The sequence below is a fragment of the Podarcis raffonei genome, chromosome 11 (genome assembly GCF_027172205.1).
Source record: "Podarcis raffonei isolate rPodRaf1 chromosome 11, rPodRaf1.pri, whole genome shotgun sequence".
Taxonomy (NCBI): domain Eukaryota; kingdom Metazoa; phylum Chordata; class Lepidosauria; order Squamata; family Lacertidae; genus Podarcis; species Podarcis raffonei.
Genome location: NC_070612.1, coordinates 42455803 through 42481372, shown reverse-complemented (window position 1 = coordinate 42481372; position 25570 = coordinate 42455803). Strand labels below are relative to the sequence as shown.

The 25570-nt window shown below is 40.9% G+C and overlaps 1 protein-coding gene across 5 annotated transcripts in view; it reads left to right on the top strand.

Annotated features, from left to right (window-relative positions):
• The window catches only part of TMEM232 (transmembrane protein 232), a 145805-nt gene that overhangs the window by 14909 nt on the left and 105326 nt on the right, over positions 1 to 25570 (top strand). For 3 of the 5 annotated variants that reach the window (XM_053407635.1, XM_053407637.1, XM_053407636.1), the window contains exons 2-6: positions 1975 to 2122; positions 4353 to 4464; positions 7636 to 7741; positions 15754 to 15911; positions 21264 to 21363. In XM_053407635.1, coding sequence (XP_053263610.1) covers positions 1989 to 2122; positions 4353 to 4464; positions 7636 to 7741; positions 15754 to 15911; positions 21264 to 21363 — 610 coding nt within the window. In that variant the 5' untranslated portion in view covers positions 1975 to 1988. The remainder of the gene's footprint in view (positions 1 to 1974; positions 2123 to 4352; positions 4465 to 7635; positions 7742 to 15753; positions 15912 to 21263; positions 21364 to 25570) is intronic. The other 2 variants (XM_053407638.1, XM_053407640.1) reach the window with 2 other exon arrangements.

Sequence of the window (25570 nt, the reverse complement as noted above, 5' to 3'; positions counted from 1 at the left end):
AAGAGAGGGGAGTGGTTGTGGGCGGGAGCCCGAGCTCCGCCCCTGGCCGGGGGCCTTAGCCCCCGCCCCTCCTCACCTGGCTGGTGCCCACGCCCACCGGAGGCAGCCAACCAGGTGTCTCCGGGGGGCGTGTTTAGCAGCTTAATGCTGCGGCTCCAGCTCCGCCTCCTCCTCAGTCGTCGTCGTCCCGCAGCGAGTCACCCACCCTCCACTCCCATTTAGCTCAGGGTCTAGGTTTTTTGGCCTTGCTATGGACCTTAGGTTGGTCGCCCCGGTTGTCTGGGGGGCCTGGTAGGAATTTTTCCATTTGGCATTAGGCTTTTTGGTTTTTTCGCCTACCTCGTAGCAATCGTCACAACTTTTGTGGTATTGGTGGGTAGGTTAGGCATTGGATTCATGTGTGTCAAGGGCTAGGTGTGGCCATCGCCTATGCTATCTACCGTGGGTTATTCCGTTAAAGGAATCTGGCGGTCGTGTATTCCGTCCGATGCCTGCTTGGCGGGAGGCCATGGCACGACCCTCGGTGACATCAGGGGGTGAGCCTATAGTTGGATTAGCATCAACAGGCTCCACCTACTGTTGAATAAACCCACCTCCTATAGTCATCCAATGCCTAAGCCAATACCTTTTCACTGCTGTAATCAATAAAGTTGTGGCCTTTTCTTGCCCATTAACCTTATATCACGTGTCCTTGTGTGTTTATTTCACATAGCGGGGGTCGGGCCCTCGATCCACAAACTACTACTGTAAAGGTGTTATCAAAAACACATTTACTAGTGAGTAAGTCCTGTTGAACTCAGTGAGGGTTGCTTCTGAATAAGCATACTTCAGATCGCTTTGTACACCCTTAGATAATAACAGCCTATTAACAGATAATGGAACATCTGTCATGCAGTGAGTTTCTATAACAACTGAACTTAACTAGAACCTCTAACTTCCTGCACTTTATAGTGATTTTTTTCCATTTTCACACGATCCATTCTTATAGGAATGTTTGTAATTTCAAGTTTTATTACAGTATTCATTGAGAAGCCTTATGAAATGAAGCATGAACACTACATTGATTTGCTAAGGTTGCATGACTAGGAAGTCACAGTGGGACAACTTCTGTGTAAACAGTCTTAGGATCCTACTACATGAGCATGGAAAAGAGAACAAGACTGAAAGCACCTGTGCTAATGAAAATTGACTAATTTCAATATATCCCTGCAACTAGGGCAGTTATGTTTCTTCATGCAGATTATGCCTACAGTATTCCCTTTAAAGAAAGCTATTGAGGAAGAGTGTAAGCCACATTTTCATCTTTGCTTCTGAACTTTCATTGGCCAATAACCCTACATCTGTTTACTGATATTTAGAATTTTAGTTCATAATTTCTCAGTTTTATTGATGTTTCATTATCTTATTAATGCTGTTTTAAGGTTAGTATATGTTTTTGATTTCATATGGTCAACACAATTCCAATAATTAATACAATTTGATTTGATAAACTTGGATTCGGCTACTCCAGGCTGTGAGTTTGGAGAACTGCTGCATAATTCCCTGATCAATAAGTAGTTACATTGAAGTAGTGGGAGTGAAATCAATGGAATAAATTGGCTTGAATCCAAGTGCTTTCACTTAACTGTGCTGAGGAATGGTGTGTAAATCAATAAGCTTAACCATACTGCAATTATACTTCAATTATTCTATTTTGATTTTATTTATAGCTTATTATTGTTATTCATTATTGTGATCTAATAGAAATGGACTTTCCCCAGTAGAACCATTTAGATTGCATATTCAAGGTTGTTACACAGAACTTACCATCCAGGGGCCTCCAGATTACTTTTTCCTGTAAGGTAGAAGAGAAAAACATGGCAGAACACACTTTATCTTGCATTTTGACTGTATATGGTGGCTTTCTGCCTAAGGTAAGAAAGACTTAAGATTACATTTCTATTAGGCTGCAACATTCTGTCTTTTTTTTTTTAGATTGATTTTACAACATGCCCATCATAAAGGTGCCAGTGGTCCACAAATTTGGTATTGTATGCCATGATGAACATAAAAAACTTCAGCAGAGACTCTTGGCTAAATATCTGAAGGAAACATTACCTGCAACCAAGAAAAAGAAACACGTGTAAGTTTAAATAAACACAAAACAATATTATTATATAATGCATACTGGCAAGCGGACAAAGATTTTCAGTGTTTCTGGTGAAACCTGCAAACATGTTAATGAGAGACTTGGGAGCATGGAGGAAGATATAGATAGGAAAAAGTGGTTTATGGGGAACTCTAACGGAAATGACAGCAGGAAATAACCATTTGACTGGGTGGGTACACAAGGAGCCAAAGATGCCCCCCAAATTAAAAGATTGTTAGACAGAACAACAGAACAAACAATACTTCTCTCAAAATAGTATGAGCTAGGTTACTACCTGCCATTCTGTGACTTACTGGAAACTGTTTGCTTAGTTGATAAAGGTAAACGTAAAGGACCCCAGGGTGGTTAAAGTCCAGTCAAGGGCAACTATGGGGTTGCAGCGCTCATCTTGCTTTCAGGCCAAGGGAGCTGGCGTTTGTCCACAGACAGCTTTCCGGTTCCAGTGGCCAGAATGACTAAGCCGCTTCTGGCGCAACGGAGCACCGTGATGGAAACTAGAGCCCACAGAAATGCCATTTACCTTCTCGCTGCAGCACTACCTATTTATCTACTTGCACTGGTGTGCTTTCGAATTGCTAGGTTAGCAGGAGCTGGGACAGAGCAACGGGAGCTCACCCAGTCGCGGGGATTCGAACCACTGACCTTCCAATCAGCAAGCCCAAGAGGCCCAGTGGTTTAGACCACAGCACCACCCGCGTCCCTTTTTTGCTTAGTAAGTGGAGATTAGATGTATCAAAGGCATCTGTCAATCTTGCCTTAGGCCTGCTGCTGACTAACGTGATATCAATTGGTTGCTCAAACGGTATACTATTGTAAAAGTACAATCCATATTAAGTCTCTTTTAACTCAAATCCATATTTTTGGATGCAAAATAGAAGATGTGAAATAGTGTAAGTCATTTTTAGCAGTGTCCTATTTTAATTTAAAGAGATTTTATCATTACTGTTTTCCTTTTTAATATTATTATTCCTTTCATCATGTCACATTAAGTTTTTCAGATGCATTAATGCTCTGATTGGGAATCTTTCCTATGAAGCTTAAAGGTAAAGGTAAAGGGACCCCTGACCTTTAGGTCCAGTCGTGACCGACTTTGGGGTTGCGGCACTCATCTCGCTTTATTGGCCGAGGGAGCCGGCGTGCAGCTTCCGGGTCATGCGGCCAGCATGACTAAGCTGCTTCTGGTGAACCAGAGCAGTGCACGGAAATGCCATTTATCTTCCCGCTGGAGCGGTACCTATTTATTTACTTGCACTTTGACGTGCTTTTGAACTGCTAGGTTGGCAGGAGCAGGGACCGAGCAACAGGAGCTCACCCCGTCGCGGGGATTCGAACCATGACCTTCTGATCGGCAAGTCCTAGGCTCTGTGGTTTAACCCACAGCGCCACCCACGTCCCTATGAAGCTTAGTTCTAGAGAAACTAAGACAGCAGATGTTTAAGAGGCCAATTTAGAGAAATATCAGGTAGATTTCTATTTAAGGGAGGGGTAGTAATTTCACTTAAGTAATCAGTTCCAGCTCAGAATTTATGTTTACCTGCTAGTATGTATTGATTAGTCTAATTCAGGCATAGACAAATTCCGGCCCTCCAGATGTTTGGGACTACAATTCCCATCATCCCTAGCTAACAGGACCAGTGGTCAGGGATGATGGGAATTGTAGTCCCAAACTTCTGGAGGGCTGGAGTTTGCCTATGCCTGGTCTAATTTCTTCACCAACAATCATTCAAAGGGCTAATATTGTGAAGAGTTAACTCTTTCCAACATGATGAAATTCTTATATGGAACTGTCTTGTAATGTGTTGTGTATTCAGTGAGTAAATACATGCAGATGTTTTTGTAAAGCATGATGGTTTATACATAGATTATTGGCTGTTTCTTACAAAATACTGCATTCCATGAAGAAATGTCAATAACTTGGAAACAGCATAATGATGAACCGTAAGTGCAGTGTTTAATAATCAATATATTTCTGTAATATTCATAGTCTATTGGCTGCTATTGAAACAGTCTTAATAGCATTATCCAACAGATAAAGTATTGTAAATTAGAAACACAGAACAATGATCTACACTGTACATTGAGTCAAATAGGACTTTAAAAATTAAATTAGCTGTCTATAGTTATCTTTCATACACAAAATTTTGATTTCATTTACTGATGATGTGTCAATTAAACTGAAATTCTTCACTGGATTCTTTATCAGAAACCCATATGAACTTACAGAACAATTCGTTGAGGATTTCAATTACGCACTACAAACAGAAAGTAAAGGAAAATTCATAGAGCTGGCTAAAAAAATGCTTGCAAGATGCAAGGTCTGTATACGTAAGGATTACTGGATTTCTAAAGAGACATTTCTAAAGGCTATCTCTTGATCTTAAATTTCTACAGTGGTGTTTAATAGTTAAGAATTAATTTAAATATTTCTGATGCAAAATGTTCATTATTTACTTTTTGAAAGTGACCTTTATATTACCATTTTCATAGTGTTTTCCCCCCTGTTCATTTTGCAGAAATAACGCATTAGCTGATAGAAGTCAACAAATTCAACCTTGGCGCAGTTATATTGATACCACAGGCTCCTAGTGAGGGTTGGCAGATTTTGGATAGAGATTGTTGAGATTATTGGTAACATCCAATATCTGTACTGATAAAAAGTCAATAATGAACACATAAAAATGCAAAGGGCAATATAGTTATTTATGTTTAGTACAGTTGTTTATGTATGCTTATGTTTACATAACATGCCTTCAACAAAATTCCAAAGTCTCACTGAAAGGTTGAGTGAAGAAGGTTTTGAAATATTTTGTAGAGGGAGCTTGGCTCAAGCTCATAAAGGCTGCCCTTGGGTACAGAACTGCATAATGTGAGAGATGGGACTGAAATGACCCTTCTGTGCCACCTTGTATTATCTGAAGGTAATACCTTGTGAAGCTAAGCAGCTCTGGGTCTGGGTGGTACCTGGAATGGTAACTTGATGACGTCTTGGGTTCCATGAAAGGTGGAATAGAAATGTAAGAAAACGAAACAATAAATAAAGTTGTCATAATGCAGAAATCACAAATGGTCCTTTCTCATCATTTATCAGAGGAGGAGAAATATATGGCGATTTGCTCACATTTATTTAATAAACTCCCATTACTGCTTGATTGTAAACCCCACTTCCACTTACCTGAAATATTTTTTCCAAATATTTTGTTCCAATGGTAAGTTGGATGGAGATGAGAGATGCACTTGTAGCCAGCAGTTTCTACTGGGTGAAATCAGATGCTAGAATACAAAAATCAACCAATGGATTAAGCATGTCCCATTGTTCATACTGAGAAAAAAGGACCTAAGCTCAAAGTTCTTTCGTAATGGAAGCAAACAACTTCATCGGAGGATTCTTGTAACAGAATCTCTTTAGGGCTGATATTCATCAAATGGTTTGTACAAGACATATAAAACCATTAAGAAATTTTTTAATGAAAATGATTAAAGTATTTGATTTCTGGGATGTTTTTGTGGAAGTGGTAGGAGAATCAGACCTACATGCTTACAGTTTTCTAAAAAGAAGTTTAGGATTGGAAAGACCATCCTTTTTTCCCATGCAACCTTTGCTGTTTTTAATCTTGCTGCCTCTTCTGGTAAATTGGGGGAGGGGTGCACAGAATGACCTGACGGAAATGATGTAAGTTTACAAGGGAATTTTCCATTGATCATTTGGCATATGCTAATTTGTTTAAATAAATAGAAATACAAATGAATAGTACAGAGTCCGAAAAGGAGTGTTTTGCATGTTGATGTCCCCAGGCCACCCCAAATAACTCACACAACACACAGAATTTTTGTTTAAGGTTTTTGGCATAATTTTGGCCACTTTATTAAAATACAAAAAATGTGAGTGGTTGCTTAGGCATTGGTTGTGACTATCTGCCCCCCAGTGGGGGACAGACTGACATTTCGCAAGCCTGCGAAAGTCAGAAAAGGGGAATACATTTTGGGGTAGCGACGGAGCAGGGAACCTGCCCTCAAGCCTTCCCCAAATGCAACCAGGGGCTCTTGTGTGGCCCTAGCCTCTTGACAGGGTTCGGACAAAAGCAATAGCGAGCCCCTGTGTTCCTTTAATGGAATCCCTTGCAGCAGCAGCAGCATTAGAGGGGCAGGCACAGCTAATCCATGCCCCTCAACCAACCAAACCATAAACCAATGCCTAACTGCAACCTTACAAGTTGTGACGATTTGCTACGCAGTAGGCAAAAACCAAATGGCCCCAACCAATCAGCCAGATGGACAAAATTCCTACTGGGCCCCTGCCCCAAGAGCAGACGACCCCATGACAGGCATAGCAAGGTCAAAGCGAACCACCCTAAATATAGGCAGGGGGGGGATGGGCAATCCGATGCACGGAGCGAAAAGAGGAAGCTCTATGCCTTGTGCAGAGAGTTTTAACATTTCTGGCTGTCAGTCATCAAATGGCAGCATTAACATCTTCCCAACAGCAAGGGAAGCCCAATTACAACAGTGGCCAGTGATCAATTAGCCCGCCCCACAACTTTGGAGGGTCCTGTCGGCCCCCACTGCAACACGTGCTCTCCATGAAGGAGAACACGCTTTGTCTGAGTGGTGACATGCTGTGCGTGTGACCAAAGAAGAGCATCTGTGAGTCCAACCAAGTTAGTTTTCAAACTGCAGTCATTCAAGAGTTGCCTGTAGAACAGGCTTCCTCAGCCTCGGCCCGCCAGATGTTTTGAGACTACAATTCCCATCACCCCTGACCACTGGTCCTGCTAGCTAAGGATCATGGGAGTTGTAGGCCAAAAACATTTGGCGGGCCAAGGTTGAGGAAGCCTGCTGTAGGACATGAGACACATTTTGGTGGGATTGACTAATTGGATTCTATCCTACTGAGATGCTAGCACAAGAGTTCTCTTCACAACTTGGCTCAATTTATTACTGTGATGCGGAGCTAGTAATTAATTGCTTTTGTTGCAAGGTACTTCAGGTGGTAATAACAGTATAATTAGACCTAAGCATTCATCTTCTTATTTAAGTGTTAACCTGAGGGATTAAACATTGCTACCTTGTTTTGTTGTTGTTGTTGTTTAGTCGTTTAGTCGTGTCCGACTCTTCGTGACCCCATGGACCAGAGCACGCCAGGCACCTCTGTCCTCCACTACCTCCCGCAGTTTGGTCAAACTCATGCTGGTAACCTCGAAAACACTATCCAACCATCTCATCCTCTGTCGCCCCCTTCTCCTTGTGCCCTCCATCTTTCCCAGCATCAGTGTCTTCTCCAGGGAGTCTTCTCTTCTCATGAGGTGGCCAAAGTACTGGAGCCTCAGCTTCACGATCTGTCCTTCCAGTGAGCACTCAGGGCTGATTTCATTTTGCACCAGCAATAACACTTTCTTTAAATATGTAGAAACGTCATTCTAAGTATATTAACTTTTGAAAGGATTTTTAAATCTCAAGTTTTGTCTTATTATCTTTTATGTTCCAAACAGAGGCGATCAGGTCTTAGCACATTAGGTATTGGGAAGTATGTAAATCTCCCTGTGGCATGGGCTGAGGCAATTCTGTTATTACAGTGTAAAGGAGAAATTCACGAAGGTAGGTTTCTTTCAGATTCTTTTTTTGGTGCCCCTTTCTCTAAGCAAGCACTGCAAAATTTATAGACACTGGAAAGAAAATAAAGCTATTCTCACAAAGAGACTAATTACACAATATATATAAAATACTATTTTTGTTTCTGCTTTGATGCCATTCTGTGTCAACTGACTTGGCTTTTGAAATTATTCTTATGGATATAGGCATGCAATAACATTGGATGAGTATAACTAAAGTTGAATATCCCTGTCCTATAAGACCATTAGTGCAGTGCTGTTGCAAAATTTTAGATCCAGCCTGGACATTTACAAGAAAAAGCTGATAACTACATGGTATTTCCATTTGACAGCTGTGATTAACATCCTGAAAGCTGAAGCCTCAATATTGGAAAATCACAGATTTCTCTCTGGTTAGATAAAAGCAGGGTATCTCTGAAACTGAAGAGGCATGCTGGAAAGTAAAGAACCAAACTGAATGTTCTTGTACTCAGAATCATCAAAAGAATACAGAGAACAATTTTTGATGGGATTTTAAAACCAGAGATATTGGAGTACTTCTGTGTTTATCATGGCCATCAAAATAGTACTACTTGCAATTCAGCTTTCAATTCTAAATGTCTGGGAGAAATGCTCATTTCACAGTTTGTTCTAAACTGTTTTTAATGTTGTATTTTATATTGCTGTACCCTGCCCTAGGACCCTCTGAAGAGCAGATTATTATTATTAATAATAAAAATAATTGCTCCTTTATATTTTATAACCTTGTTCATTTCACCTTATTAACTTTAGTCATGTTTCATAGATGACAAGTCAGTAATCTAAACACCAAATTGCCAGATGAGTCATTTCCATGGTGCACAGTAGCAACCCAGACATGGCGCTGGAATATCTGGGATTCCAGGCCCCATTGGGACCTGAAGGTCTATATGCAAATGAGCAGATTGTGTTCATAAATGCAGGAGGGACCCCTGTTGAGCAGCTGAAGACCCAACAAGTCACCAGCCTGAGACAGCCAGGAAGCCCTATTATCACTTGCCCCAAATCGACTTTTCTTTGCCCAAGACCGGTCCAGGAGAATATATAATGTGAAAGGAGTGCTAAACTCTGCCAAAGCAAGTCTACTCTTCATGAAGCTGGAGGCAGTTTTGAAGATCATGTATCTGATGGACATCTTAGCCCCGTGCAGATGATTAAACTAGAAATGTGTGTGTATGTATCTGGAGAAGAAAAACAAAGATTATGTGAGGCATGAATATCAAAGTTCTATGAAGAAAGGTTGAGGGACTTGGGCGTGTCTAGCCTGAAGAAGAGGTGATTAAGAGGTGATACCATGCCATCTTCATATATTTGGAGAGCTGTCACATATATGATGGAGCAAATTTGTTTTCTGTTTTGCTCCAGAGGGTAGAACCTGAATCAATGGTTCAAATGACAGAACAGAAAAAAGAAAAAGATTTAGTCTAAAAATTAGAAGGACCCTCTGGATGGCATGAGCTCTTTGACAATGGTCACGCCATTACTGGTGTTGTAGTAGTGGATTTCCTACATTGGTAGGCAGTTGGAGTAGATGACCTTTAGGTACATTCAGACTCTGATTCTATACCTGCTGGTCCCGCCCAAGCTGCCGCACATTAACTGCATTTTTTGCACAATGCACGTAGCTGTTGAAGACACAATCTGTTCACTCCATTTTTGCAGCATATGGGTTGCATGTTCAGAGTCGTTGCACACTGCAGTGTGTATATATAGACCCTTGTGTAGACAAAATGATCAGTGTGTGAAGGCTTGTGGGCACAACCCTGACCCTCCCCCACTCTCAATTTCTATGCCATTTAACAATTTTCACAGGCCTTTTGTCTTGCCTCTTGCTATTTCTGTTGGACCTCTGCTGTTGGCTGTTGTTTCCAGTTTGCAACTGCACGGCTGTGCCCTGTAGGCTTCAACTGAGCAAGACAGACAGAATTTGGCTGCTCAAATTATTCCAGAAACCACTTCACAGATGAAAAGCCTGCAGTAGAATTAGCACTTCACCTAATGCCTTGCATTTCGATACTTAATTTTGTGCAATTACAAAACCATGTATATTCAGCATTCTCATGATTTTTTTCCAAGTAGCACTGCTTTATAAGCTCTTTCTAAATTTAGACATTAATTGGGTGTAATTTAAAATGACATTTAAACTTGTGAAGTAATTTGCCTTCAATAACGGCATGTTTTAGGTTTCCCCAATTATTTCTATGAAAAAGCATGATATTGTTAGTTTCAAAGATTTAGGAATAATGGAACAAGGTTTAAAGTGTCCCTCCTGCAAATCACCCCCCTCAAAAAACCCAAAGAATGAAATACCTCGCTTTATAAAATTTGATGAGGATAAAAGGATAAATGGACCTTGCATATTATCAGGGCTTTTTTCCAGCTGGAATTCAGTTACGGCACCTCTCAGGTGGGCACCATTGCCATTCTAAGAGAACAAGGGATGTGAGTTCTGGCACCTCTTTTTCTAGAAAAATAGCACTGCATTTATTATTATTCAATTCATCAAATATCCTTTATTAGGCATAGCAAACAAAACATTATCAAACAGACACCGTATACAAATTGTGCAAAATACGAGCTCAGCATAACAAGGTTTGTCCCATATTCAATTATTATTATTCCTTTCTATCTTTTGACTTGAGTGAATGGCAAGTGGAATGATTATAGAAAGGGTCATACACGAAATAAAAATGACAGACAAAGATCAGTGATCTGCAGATTAACATGACTGATTCAAAGGTTGAAGCAAAGTCATTTAATATATGCCCCCATTTTATATATATGGATGCTACTTTAGCGCCCTTCAGCCATTATAATTGGCCATGTGAGTTTTCAACCAAGAGGCCCCCTCCCTCCTTTGTTGCCTCCCTGATTTTGCAGGGCTCTAAATCTCATGGGTATTTACATGAGTACATAAGAAGCTACTTGTTTCAAGAAGTTATCCCTTGTACCCACCAAGGGTGATGGGGAGAGTGATGGGAGTTGGAGCTAGTCTGCTTACCCCCCCATATTTCCCTTTTGCATGTGGATATAATACAGAAGTATAACATCGGAAGAGAGCTTAAGTTGATGGCCGCCAGACAACTTGTGGAAGCAAATTCCACAAATTTAGATATATGAAGCAGTGCTTCCTTTAGTCTGGATTTCCCACCATTCTGCTTCACTGGGTTACATTGGGTTCTAGTATTATGAGAGAAAGAAAAAACTCTGTTCCTTTTCTCCACAATGTACATAATTGTATGCTTCTCTAGCGTGTCACCCTTTGGTTGTTGTTGTTTAGTCGTTTAGTCGTGTCTGACTCTTTGTGACCCCATGGACCAGAGCACGCCAGGCACTCCTGTCTTCCACTGCCTCCCGCAGTTTGGTCAGACTCATGTTGGTAGCTGCGAGAACACTGTCCAACCATCTTGTCCTCTGTCGTCCCCTTCTCCTTGTGGCCTCAATCTTCCGAACATCAGGGTCTTTTCCAGGGAGTCTTCTCTTCTCATGAGGTGGCCAAAGTATTGGAGCCTCAGCTTCAGGATCTGTCCTTCCAGTGAGCACTCAGGGCTGATTTCCTTAAGAATGGATAGGTTTGATCTTCTTGCAGTCCATGGGACTCTCAAGAGTCTCCTCCAGCACCAGAATTCAAAAGCATCAATTTTTCGGCGATCAGCCTTCCTTATGGTCCAGCTCTCACTTCCATACATCACTACTGGGAAAACCGTAGCTTTAACTATACGGACCTTTCTCAGCAAGGTGATGTCTCTGCTTTTTAAGATGCTGTCTAGGTTTGTCATCGCTTTTCTCCCAAGAAGCAGGCGTCTTTTAATTTCGTGACTGCTGTCACCATCTGCAGTGATCATGGAGTCCAAGAAAGTAAAATCTCCATAGGTAAATTTATCCAGACCCCATATAATTTAGGTTGCCCTTCTCTGCACCCTGTTATTATTGTAAAATGTACATGTTGGACAGGTATTAGGAAAATTCAGCAGCAAATAGTACATGCAAGCTAGGTACACAATATCACTATCATATCCCAACATTCTTGTACAGCAAAATGCAGATTCTGTTTGGATGAGTTCTTTAAGCCCTTTCCTCACTCCACCCGTAGTAATTTGGGCATGACATCTGGGTAAATCTCAGATAGCTGGCCTTTCAAATCTCATTGCACTGATTGCCTGCTAATTTGTATTCATTGTCGTTGTTAACCATAAGGTTATAAAAAAGAAGGTTGTCTCTCTGCTGTGCACAATGACTGTAACAGATGGAATAATAAGTTCAAAGGGTTTATTTGAATTTTAGTTCCATCAGTCTCATCTGTATTGTTCTGTGAGTTCAGCTATGAGAATTTGTCCAAAACAAGCAGTTTGGTCAGTTAGCTCTTTTAGCCTTGATGTTGTTTTTTGTTCTTGATTTTGGGCCAGAAATGGTCCCTAATGGTGGGTTGCGCAAAATATTAAAACGTGCTGAAGAAACGCTTTAATTCCAGGCACATGCCCATACCTGTAAATGACTCATTTGCATCCATGCAAACAAATCCATACTCCCAGCTCTTTATATCGAAGTCTGGTTGACCCGAATTAGTTTTCCACATCATTTTAATTTGCTGGATAAATGTAATTCTCAGGGACAAGTCTAGTTCTGAACACCATAATGTTGCTCTTATTGATCATAAAGCCATATTTTGACTGCTTGGTATATTAATTATGGCATTGATAAACAAACCCTTTATAGATAACAGCCCTGTTTAGGGAAGTTTTTAATGTTTTATGTTTTATCACATTTTTAATATTCTATTGGGAGCCACCCAATAGAATAAATAAATATTAAAATACACAGAGAAATACTGGGACAATATAACATCATTTTATCCAAAAATATGAATTCATGCTTTGTCAATCAAATTATCCCCAAATCAACAAAAATATACCAATGTTACTAAAAATTAAGTCTGAGAATGTTTTATTTATTGTTTGTGTATTATAAGCTTATGTTCAGAAAAGTTGTAATGACCACTTCATAATACAGTACATTATAGTACACTATGATGAGCTATGAGTATTATAGATAAATAATACAATTCTAATTTTTAAAAATTATCTAATGCTCTCTCTTTTTTCTGAATGTCATATAAAGTCTCTTCAAATATGCATGTTTGTGCTGCTTGCTTAGAGAAGTAATTTTCTCCTTTATTGTTTGCTAACATTTCCCCTATTCTTTGTACACGTTTCCTGCTTAATCATAAATTATTTAGTATGAGCCTTATGGAATGTTAATAAAAGTTTAAACATTTAAAAAGTTCACAAGGCTAATTCTCTGTGGCTTTTACTATATACTCTGGTTTTGAAATATAAGATTATCTACCTTCCATGTCAGTGGGCTAAATCTTCCGTCTTCAACTTCAGACTTTAGTGCTATATTGGAGAATTCTGTGCATATATTTTACAGTCAGCTAAAAGATTTTTTTAAAAAGCAAAATATATTGTTGAGAATTTTTGAATAAAAAGGTTTTTTTTTAAAAAAATATCGATTCAGGTTTTGTTTTTTTTTAAAAAAACCATCAATTCAGTTATCAAAATAGTTTGCAAGCTTAACTTAACTGTTAAGTCCCACTGAACTCTGTGGGACTTATTTCTAAGCAGTCATGTAGGGTTGCATTGATCCATGATGCCACAACTAAGATTAAACTTAATTCTGTAGAAAATAATTTTTGTCCAACAATAGGAGCACTGATTGATGGTAAACTATTCGCTCCCCCGACTTATATTTCCATTTTGTCTGCATGCATCTGTATGTACATGCAGCCACTTAGAGACTATTACTTGAAGCTTAATCCCTATTGTTAATTCCTCAAGTTTTTACAATTGGTGATGCAACATTAAGTTCCTGCTTAATATTACTATCTGATTACCGTATATGCCTGTCTTCTATATGCACATTTCTTGCAGAAATGTGTCACCTCTTAATTAAGAAAAATAAAAGTATTTTTCCTGCCTTTTAATAGTTATAGTCTGTTTAACTGAGATTAATTTTAATAATATTGTCATTCTTTATTTTAAGTATTACTAAAATTCAACCCACCTATGAAACGGTTATCACCTACTATGAAAATGAAATTATGCAGTTATGGTAATAATTCTGTGGTAATTAGTTTAGAATTTTTGAGGATGAGGCCCGTGCATCAGGACTTTAATTACACTTGTAATTTCTTTAGCTTTCTCAACAGTTTTAACTTTATTTCCTTTTTTTCAATAGATAAGTCATTCAAATGAGATAACCAATTCTCTTCATTTAAGCTTAACAGGAAAACTTGGAGCTAATTACATCATTATAGTAAACAAAGTATCTTGGGGCACCCTGTAAGACTTAACAAATTTATTATGGCATATGGTTTTGATAGTCTTTAAGGCAGGGCTTTGGGTCTCCAGCTGTTTTTGGACTACAACTCCCATCATCCCTAGCTAGCAGGACCATTGGGCAAGGATGATGGGAACTGTAGTCCAAAAACAGCTGGAGACCTCAGTTTGGAAAGCTCTGCTTTAAAGACTCTTTGGTTTGCTTGATTTTCGGATAACCCTCTGGAAGTTATTACCGTATTGGCCCGAATATAAGCCGCACTCACAAATAAGATGCACTTTTAAAATTCAAGGGGGGGAAAAGAAAAAAAGACAATACCCGAATATTACCCACTCCCTTCAATTCTGCAGGCGCTCGCACCCATAAATGGCAAATGTAGAAGAAAATCCTATGGATACTAGAGAGGACTCCTGGCACTGTTTGCCTGCAATCCCAGCTGCATTCTGGGTGGGAGGGGGGACGAGCCTTGCTGTGTTGCCGGCGGTCTTCCCCCTCCCCCATGTTCTTTCCTACCCAGCTTTGGGGGAGTCTGGGAGCGATATTATAGAAGCCAATTTTTGTAAGGTCGCAAATTTAAGCCACCCTTTAACTTTTCACGGTCGGAATTTGGGAAAAAAGTGTGGCTTATATTTGGGCCAATACGGTATATCTTTACAGTAGTCCCATTTACCATTAGCCACGCGGGTCCTGGATCAGAAGGTCGGCGGTTCGAATCCCCGCGACGGGGTGAGCTCCCGTTGCTCAGTCCCTGCTCCTGCCAACCTAGCAGTTCGAAAGCACGTCAAAGTGCAAGTAGATAAATAGGTACCGCTCCAGCGGGAAGGTGAATGGTTTTTCCGTGCGCTGCTCTGGTTCGCCAAAAGCGGCTTAGTCTTGCTGGCCACATGACCTGGAAGCGGTACGTGACCCGGAAGCTGGCTCCCTCGGCCAATAAAGCGAGATGAGCGCCGCAACCCCAGAGTCGGCCACGACTGGACCTAATGGTCAGGGTCCCTTTACCTTTAGCTTTAAACTGAATAAGCATGGGAGATTGAACTGGCAAGAGAGAACCTCTAAGCTTCCACATCACCCCAAACCTTAGAGATTTAATGCATCTTTGTCTAGATTCAGCTTCATTTGGTTTATATGTTTCTTGGTAGTTGGAGACTGAGGATGCACAGGGATTGTAGATTTGAAAAGCGCAGAATACAAAGAGACTGCAAACCTGCCTTGTACACCCTTCTTCAACTTGCAGTATGAAAAGCAAAACCATCAGTTGCACTAAGCAAAAAACTGGCAGGAGAACAAATGTTACAGATTACCTCCATCATCAGTGTACATTGCACATTCTTGGTAGCTTGTTTAATTTTATTAATTTAGATGGCTTTATTATGCAATAGGATTTAATTCATAGTCTAGCATAAACATTTCAGCAACTGTTGAACAAAATTATGAAAGAGACGAGCCTTAATTACTTTTTCATCAAAGTGATAATCAGAGAAGGCAAACAATCTGGGGAAAATTTGATGTAACACTTGTTTTATTTGTTCATTACTTGGCAAGCGTTGTGTTGCAGGTGCGATGAGAGTACCGTATGAAATATTAAGGCTCTGCAGAGGAAGCTGTTTATTGAATTTATCTGTCATTTTCTTTTCACTTCAGAAGCTGTTGAAATACTTTTAATTTCCTTGGACCATGCGCCTCTTGTTCCAGACCATATCCCCGTTTTATTTTTCCTCGCGGAATCTGTTTTGTATAGACTCTGTTATGATACAGTGGAGAAGCCGCATCTCTTCTCATGTGAAATCAAGTTGTCCAAGGTATGTTGTATTTTTCTTGAGAGTAGCTGTCCGCATCCTGATACCCTGATATATACCGTATTTTTCGCTCTATAACACACACCCGACCATAACACGCACGTAGTTTTTAGAGGAGGAAAATCCGTAGGCATGCCACCCGTAGGCATTCCTTCCATAACACGCACAGACATTTCCCCTTACTTTTTAGGAGGATAAAAGTGAGTGTTATGGTGCAAAAAATACGGTATGTTGTTTCATTTCATGGCTACTTAAGTGCCACTCTAGGCCTTGTGTACCAATCTTGCTATACTGTGATCTTATGCCATGAGATTCTTTGCTCTCTTCTGACAGTCTGTGACCGCTCAAGGTTGTAGATGTGGAATGCTGCCCCATTGGAGGTCTTCTAGGCTACAGCTGCATCCATCTTGAGACAGCCATTAAAGATTTTGTCGTCCTTTTGGCCTTTAAGAATATGTTATTGTTTTTTTGGAAGGGGGATTAAATGTTTATATTGATTTTTGGTTTAGCTTAATGGTGTATACTGCTTTTGGTGATGTATAGCATAAAGTTGATGGAGGGAGGGAATAGTCATAAAGGTAGTAACATTTAAATACTTCATTTATAAGATCCATAGGGGCGCTTTCAGATCTATGGCATTGTTGACAATTTACATTACCGCAAATAAAAGCAGATGTTCAATTTGCTGGAATGCATGCCGTGACTGTACTAACGACAGACAGCTGTTTCTTCTAGATCCCAACTCATAATCTTTGCCATGGAAGCGAGTTATGGGAGCTGCAGTTTATATGGTCCACCTTTTATTGGAGAAAGTAATTTGCATCAACATGTTCAAGTGAAAGCAGTGCAGTCTTCTTTTATGCTATCCTCATTATAACTCATTTTATCTTGAATTTTTATCTCTCTGAATTCACTGGTTTTGAGTATTCCACAGTTCAGCTTTCAAGTGACGCTTTAATGAGATGCTCTAAAATACATACAAAAATCATCGGGAGGTTTTTTTTTTTTTTGTTCTCAATACATATGGATAGCTTGGATTTTCTAATAATTTCCATGATCATCTTGCATAATGTTCTTCTCACTGCTTAAATGATGTGACCTTTTTATTCTCCCATATGGATTATCATTAACTAAGATGTATTATGTTAGGTCACATAATCTTAAAGTACCAGCAAGAGATTTATGCATTCAAGAGAGAGGACGAAATTGAAGCCATGTAAATGAAAATGTCCAAATGAGAACCTTTTGCTTCTGAAAGCTAAGTAAGACCTGCAAGATAAATGATGGTACCAAATTGGACTTCAATCTTGTACCTCTTTCCTATGATTCATAGATCCCTTTCAAACAACACATTTTTGTCTTGATCACAGTGATTTCTCTGCTAAAACTTTATGATCTTTTGCTAACCACTGAGCACCATTTTTTTTACACAACACAAGCTGTCTATCACTAGGGTCCTCTTCCTCAGTTCCCTAAATTGACACGTGCACACACATGTGAGCGAAGTTGTTGCAGTGCAAACACACCCGATGAGCCAATCCAGTGCACCCGCTGGTGTGTTTGCACCGCAGTGACCTTGCTGATGCATTGCCTATTCCTCTCTACCTTCCAGCAGGCAGCAGTGATGTGACTGAGCAGATTTTGGGTGAGTGGCGGTGCTCCATCAGGTCTTTCTCTACTGGGGAATTGAATCTGAGCCTCAGGAAATATGTGTTGTGACTATTATAAAAGTTAGCATTGCGCAAAAGAAAAAATTAGCTGTAAATGAAGGAGGTTGAACAAGCACAATCTTTAATGGGTGCGGGATGAAATGATAGGGAGTTGTCCTCCTACATTAACCTTGCACAAAAGTTGACAGAAGTTACTAGCCCACAAAACAAATTACTGGCATATCCATTCACATATAGTTAAATTAATCACTTGTGGCAAATCAATTTCCTGAAAGAAAAAAAGAACCTTGTATCTTCCGATTTTCTCTTTCTTTCTTCCTTCCTTCCTTCCTTCCTTCCTTCCTTCCTTCCTTCCTTTCTTAGCTTTATTAACCTTTATTAAAATTCTTCTGTAGTCTTCTGGAGGCAACTTTTTCCACGGACAAAGTAGCATTACTGGAGCAAACCTGCTCTAGTAATTTTTGCATAGATCCCGCCCCCCCCCGGATTTAAAAAAATCCTTTCTGTGTATTAAGAGACTATATTGTATTAAATATTTTCACTGCACTCAGGCCTGTTTCCAAGAAAAGCAAAGACGTTAAGTATTCCACCTAGTCTGGTGAGCCCAATTATTTTGACATCTCAAGTTCTAATATAGTCCCCAGGACTTCTGTTGTCTTGTTTACCACTTTATTTTCTTTAATGATGGCTGTATAGAGAATATTAACTTTCTCAGGCATTATTGGATTCTTTCCACCAGTTCTTCTGGTTTGGCTGGTATATTAAATAAGAGAAAAACAAAACAAAACTGATTTGCCAAGCAAAAGATTTGTTGAAAATTGGTTTTCGGTTAACGAGCGCATCATGGACAATATTAAAACACATTTCATATGAATATCTGGGATGATTCCTTCAGCTGTATCTGTTCTCCAGCCTTCTTATTCCTCTGTAAGGTATACTGCAGCTCCTATAATTAACTTGGGTTGTTATTAGGTTTTCGGGTTCAAAGAGAAAGGACCCCCCCACAAGCCCCTTTCGCTATAAAGCTTGAGGCACACTGAGTTGGATCCAGACTTCAATTCGCTTTGGTGCAAGGGAGCAAGCAGGCAATTTTCACTTCTTCCTTTCCTTTGCGGCTTCTGGTGCCTTCTGAAAATCTGCTCCAGAGAGTTGTGGGACAATGGGGCAATTGATGTTTATTGCCTCCCCTGTTCCTTCAGAGGGAGCCGCCTCCAGATTTTGTTGCCTGCCGTGAATGGTGTTAACGGAAAAATCCAAGGGCTCCCTTGGACAAAAACAAAGACACCAACCAGGATTACTTGGAGCAAAACAGCAGCCTGTAGGCTTGGCCTTTATTGATCTGTTGCAACAGGGTGCTCCCCTCACCTGCAGGAGAGAGGAGAGACCCAGAAAAATGGTGTGCAAGGCCTTATAAAGACCTTTGAAATTGCCACCCTGTAGATCAAGACCACCCCTCAGATACATCACACCTACATCACAGAAAAGGCGGTCTAAAACAGAAATTTGAATATTGTTTTTCTCCTGTTGTTGTTTATCTCCTGTCTGGCAGGTTACTTGATTGGATTGCCTGGGGAGCCTGGCAAGTCTTTTGTAGTGATAAATACTTATTTCCTGGGCCATGTCATAGGCTCACACCCTATTCAAACACAGACATACCCTTAAGACAGGATTTGTGAAGGAAAAGACAATGGGGAGGCTTTTCCAGTTTGACCTTGCAGAGAAAACATTTGCTCAGTTTAGGAATCAAAATGGTTCCAGGTTGGCCTTCCTGTGCTGATCTATGTATGTGCTTGGTTGGTACACTTATGAACATTACCATATATCTAAGACCATAAAAGTCCTATCACAATGGAACTGGGCCCTTTCATTTGCCGAAAGAACCCCACCCTCTCATTCGCCTCTTGTAAGAAATCTGGCAACTGGGACCAGCCACCTCTCACCCTGCACCACTATAGCAGCTTGCAAGCAGGGGACACTGTGGGGCTGAATGCTTCTGCAATGCAGTGCCAGTACTGCAAATAGCTGGAGAGTGTCCTGTACTTCTCTGCCCAGCAGAGATCAAATAACACAAGAAGCCAATAAGATTCCATTTAGACCTGTAAAGCTACTGACTTTGACCTGGCCCCTAAGTCCTTGCTTGATTCCCCACCAAACTTCTGCTTGCCTCTGTATTGAAACAAATGCTTGACTCCAGGCCACCAGTCCCGATAACTTTATTTTCACTCCCCACCTCTTGAGATGCATTTGGTAGTAACCCAAAACAGCACTGCTACTCTTTTCTCCCCATCTAAGTTTTTTTTTAACCTGTCTCTATACATTTCCGCAAGCATGCAGCGTAAAATATTAACTTTTAACAATGGCATCACCATGTGGTAAATGCAAGGGAGGCCTAATAGGTCATTGGTGCACATTCCCCTTTGTCAGGAAGGCAGCAATAACTAATGTTCAAAGGTGTTTAGTACAATTTCGTTTTTGAAAAAGGCTGGCAGATATCCAAAATGTTTAGATAATTGAGGTTTAAACCAGTAGAAGTGTTATATTTATACAAAACAATGCCTCTGAAACAATGCCTCTGAAACCGCCTGGAGGCGGTTGGAGGTTGGATGGCGGCTAACAGATTGAGGTTGAATCCTGACAAGGCAGAAGTACTGTTCTTGGGGGACAGGAGGCAGGCAGGTGTGGAGGATTCCCTGGTCCTGAATGGGGTAACTGTGCCCCTGAAGGACGAGGTGCGCAGCCTGGGAGTCATTTTGGACTCAAAGCTGTCCATGGAGGCACAGGTTAAATCTGTGTCCAGGGCAGCTGTTTACCAGCTCCATCTGGTACGTAGGCTGAGACCCTATCTGCCTGCGGACTGTCTTGCCAGAGTGGTGCATGCTCTGGGTATCTCCCGCTTGGACTACTGCAATGCGCTCTACGTGGGGCTACAACTAATCCAGAATGCGGCAGCTAGACTGGTGACTGGGAGCGGCCGCCGAGACCACATAACACCGGTCTTAAAAGACCTACATTGGCTCCCAGTACGTTTCCGAGCACAATTCAAAGTGTTGGTGCTGACCTTTAAAGCCCTAAATGGCCTTGGCCCAGTATACCTAAAGGAGCATCTCCACCCCCATCATTCTGCCCGGACACTGAGATCCAGCGCCGAGGGCCTTCTGGCGGTTCCCTCACTGCGAGAAGCCAAGTTACAGGGAACCAGGCAGAGGGCCTTCTCGGTAGTGGCGCTCTCCCTGTGGAACGCCCTCCCACCAAATGTGAAATAGAACAACAACTATCAGACATTTAGAAGACATCTGAAGGCAGCCCTATTTAGGGAAGCTTTTAATGTTTGATGTATTAGAGGATTTTAATATTTTTTTGGAAGCCTCCCAGAGTGGCTGGGGAAGCCCAGCCAGATGGGCGGGGTACAAATAAAAAATTATTATTATTATTATTATTAAGGAATCTTGATTAGTATGTTACCTGATTGCAGGTTAAAAGTCTTAGGGAAAATGTTACAGAAAGTGTAGAAAGAAAATTGCCTTTCTGGGTCATAGATTTGAGGTAAAGACAACTTCTGGGTCCTGAACATAAAGTTACGTTAATGGATAGAAAAATTTCAAGTTTTGCAAAACTTTAGGGGGCAACAACAAATGAATGGAACACACATGATACTAATGGACGTGTTTTGTGTTTCTTTTGCCAGCTTGGATTTTTGGTCTTTTTAAGGCTTCTCCTGTTCTATTTCTTTGGTTACCAGGGGTTTTCTGAAGAACACAGATCCCGGCTTCATGTTGGCTTGAAAGGTAGCAATTATTTCTTTCTAGTTATCTAGCTTTACATATTTTAGATTGTAAGCCTGAGGGCAGGGACTGCCTCACCACTGATCTGGGAGCTTTTTCAGTTAGAGAGCAAGGTAAAAATGTTTCGGATAAATGCGCTCATAAAATATTTGTGACACAGTTGGGAATCCGGAGCATTTAGCCACCCCATTTAACTAACCACCCCAGGAGTGCTGTAGAAAAACCTGCGCTGGATGAGAGAGGCTGCATCCAGAGTTACCTCTCATTCTGTTTCCCAGCTTTGCTGCTGGCTATGCACTAACTGTAGAGCAGCGCTGCCACTGTATTTATTTACCCTTTATTTTAAACCAGGACTGCTTGCTGTTCCTGAGTGTCACTTCTACGTTTGCAATCCCTCTTCAGTCTGAAAACAAGTATAACACCTCATATCATTAACTTTTAACACAAGATTCCAATTGTCAGAAACACTGTACTTAAATCAAGTGTTTGTTTTAGGGAACAATGTAATGGTTACTGGTGTGAAGCACAAGAAATCGTTATCTAGCTATTTTAAAGCTCTTTCCTCAGATGGTGTCTTAATTAAGAGCAGGCTGTTTAGCATCCTTGACTTATGTAAAGTTCACATGAACTGTTCTTCATAAGTAGTCTGGGGCTTGTGATAGGGGGCTGTGATGCCTTTTTTGTAGCTCAACGTTTGTGGAAAATGTTAATTGTATTCCATTCCTAAGGAGAGAGAAGTACTTATATATCAAGCTACTCAGTACTTTTCCTGGTCATCTCCCGAATGCTATTAATGGGGAAGCGAAGCCCAGAGGGTTCTCAAAATCAATTAGAAAATGTTTCTCAAGTATGCCCATAGGCAATCTTTCGTTTGCAGGGAGGGCTGGGTGAATAGGCAGAAGAACAGAGGGAAAGCCCTGTTGGCCCTGTTGGATCACATGAAAGGCCTCTCTAGGCTACGAGTTCTTACAGTGGCCAACCAGATGTCAGTGGGAAGCTCACAAGCGAGACATGACTATAACAGCACTTGCGGCACTTAGGAATCTCAGAAACAGTAAAGACAAAAGATAAAGGGACCCCTGAACATTAGGTCCAGTCGCGGCCGACTCTGGGGTTGCGGCACTCATCTCGCTTTATTGGCCGAGGGAGCCGGCGTACAGCTTCCGGGTCATGTGGCCAGCATGACTAAGACCCTTCCGGTGAAACCAGAGCAGTGCACAGAAACGCCGTTTACCTTCCCACCGGAGCGGTAGCTATTTATATACTTGCACTTTGACATGCTTTCGAACTGCTAGGTTGGCAGGAGCAGGTACCAAGCAACGGGAGCTCACCTCGTCGCAGGGATTCGAACCACCGACTTTCTGATCAGCAAGTCTTAGGCTCTGTGGTTTAACCCACAGCGCCACCCGCGTCCCTCTCAGAAACAGTAGAAGTAGAATATAACCATTATGTAACCTTTCTTCATAGGGGAGTTGCTCAACCCCCTTGGTCATTTGGGCTGGCCTTTTCTGAACCTTTTCAAGCTTTACAATATCCTTTTTGAGGCAAGACGGCCAGAACTGTACATAGTATTCCAAATGCAGTTGTATGGACTTGGGAGCATATCTCCTCTAAACTGGGTTCAGCGGAAACAGGTGTCTTTCATTTGGCGTTAGGCCACAAGAAACAAACTGGCTAGGTTTCTTGAGGGCTGGATAGCAGCCAATGTAACACCATGAAAAAAAAAAAGGATCCGGGGTGATCTGGAAAATTATAGGCCAGTAAAGCTTAACATCTGTTCTGGGAAAAGTAGTGGAAAACGTTGTTAAAATATGGTCATTTGATCACTGTTTCTGTTTTTACCTGCAACTACTCATTATGTTACAGACATCTGAACTAGGCAACAAGCAGTTTATACTTGAAACATGGAGATTTAGGTGAATAACACCTAATCACAAGTTTTTGGTGAAAGTAGATGGCATTTAACAAGCAAAACAAATACAGACGTGGTCTGTTTATATTGGGTTAAATCCTACCTCAAAGGCAGTGGGATTGTGCCATTTCTTTTAATATGGTAGCAAAGCCAAGATGAGGAATCTTCACACTGCTTCTAATTCCCACCTGCAGTGGATTTCAGGGAGTTCACTTATGTCAAAAGTAAGCCTGTACTGCTTAGCCAAGCTTCTTCTATTTCCATTTGCCAAGGGCCTGCTGGTTCACATACCTTAACCCAACTACTGGAATAAATACCGTCCAGAAAAATGTTGGAAGAACATTTCTGCTACGGAGTCTGGCTCTCATTGATTCGAAAGCCACCCGTTATTGTTCCTAGGCTCTTGACTAACTAGAAATAAAATTAGTGAGTGTTCAAAACATATGGCAGAATCTATAGAATCACTTCTAAATGGAGTTTGATTAATGCGAGTCATTCCTGAGGGCTTCACGCTGCCACGACTTAGTATGTGTTTCAATAGAAAGAGGTTGTTCCAACAAACCTAACGATTTGGCACTGCAAAGTCTTCCTGAAGATTTCCCTCAAGCGTGGTTCCGATACACAGCCTGATTCTGCATCAGAATGCCTCACGCAGGCTATGATGTACAGAGAGTGAGACTGCAGAAGAAGACAAGAGTGCTTGATATAATCAGATCATTTGTCACTCATCCACAAGGCCACTGTTTCTAGCAAACCAACCTAATGTCAAACGCCTTCCCAGCACACGCTTTTCGGCATATATGTACACGGTATGCAGTGACTCAGCAGGCTGTTGCTGTGGTGGTAAGACTGCAGAGGTATTGCAGTCTTGCTACTGTTATTGGTTGTCATGGCCACAAATTCATATACAGAATGAAGAAAACAGAACCAGACAATTAGAAAAATCCTGATATTATATCTGTATCCTTTCCTTTTTGAAAACATGACTCATCTGCCGCATCCAGATTTAGAAAATATATCAGCTTCAGAAATAAAAGAGCCTCTCTGATTCTCATTCTTAAGGAATGCTGCAATAATATATTGTAAAACTGCAATGGAAAAAGCAACCTGATCCTCAAAATTATTTCTTTGGCAATCCCAACTCACTCATTCCAGTGGGAGAAATAGGATGGGTTTCAGGCTTTGGCTGTTACTCTCCTGTTATTACACCTAGGGAATCGGTGGGAGATTGCTGTTAAAACAGTATAAGCTTGGAACACTTCACATCTTACAATGTTTTTCGAGTATACTACACAGAAAAGAAAATTCATATCCGCTTTGCAGAACAAATGATCCAAAGTGTGTCAAGTCTTTAGACATCTGGTGTTTAAGATGCATTAAGGAAGAGGCCATCAACCTTTTTGGGGGCTTGGGCATATTCGCAAACCAAGAGGAACTGTTTTGAGCACTGCATGAACTCCACAACCAAGTATGCACTGCAACCTATTCTATTAGCTACAATAGAATGCTTCTTTGAAGCCTAATTTCTGTGGGGAGAAGAGGACCTTTGGATGTGTATGTGCCCACCAGCACTATGTTCTTTACTTCCATTAAGGCACAGTAATCCCACAACTTACATGGGGGTTACATTCTGGGGATCACACCTAAAGCAAAAGTTGTGTGTAGTCAAAATCCATTGGGTTCAAGGTTGGGTGGATTGCCAAAGTCGTTTTTCCTGGAACCCTGCCCACTTCCCACCCCATTTTAATTTATTTCAATTTTTTTTTTGCTGCGCATGGAAAGCTGAATGTGCACATTTAAATGTGCATGAGTTGCGGGTTTACTATATATAAAAAATATTTCTGTTTAAAGTTAATATAAATGTTTGTTAGATGAAATCAGCTGGCTTACTGATGGAATTCCTCCTAATTTTGTGCAAATATGCCTATATCTTCTTATAGCATCATGTTAGCCATCATGTTTGTATCTGTCAGGGATAGTTTATTTTTCATTTATTTAAGAACAGAAAATTAATTAATTGCACTTAATCAGGAATACAGCCACCACAGAAAACTTCTCCATACGTAGTGTGTGGGTTACCGTATTTTTTGCTCTATAAGACTCACTTTTTCCCTCCTAAAAAGTAAGGGGAAATGTGTGTGTGTCTTATGGAGCGAATGCAGGCTGCGCAGCTATCCCAGAAGCCAGAACAGCAAGAGGGATTGCTGCTTTCACTGCGCAGCGATCCCTCTTGTTGTTCTGGCTTCTGAGGTTCAGAATATTTTTTTCTTGTTTTCCTCCTCCAAAAATAGGTGCGTC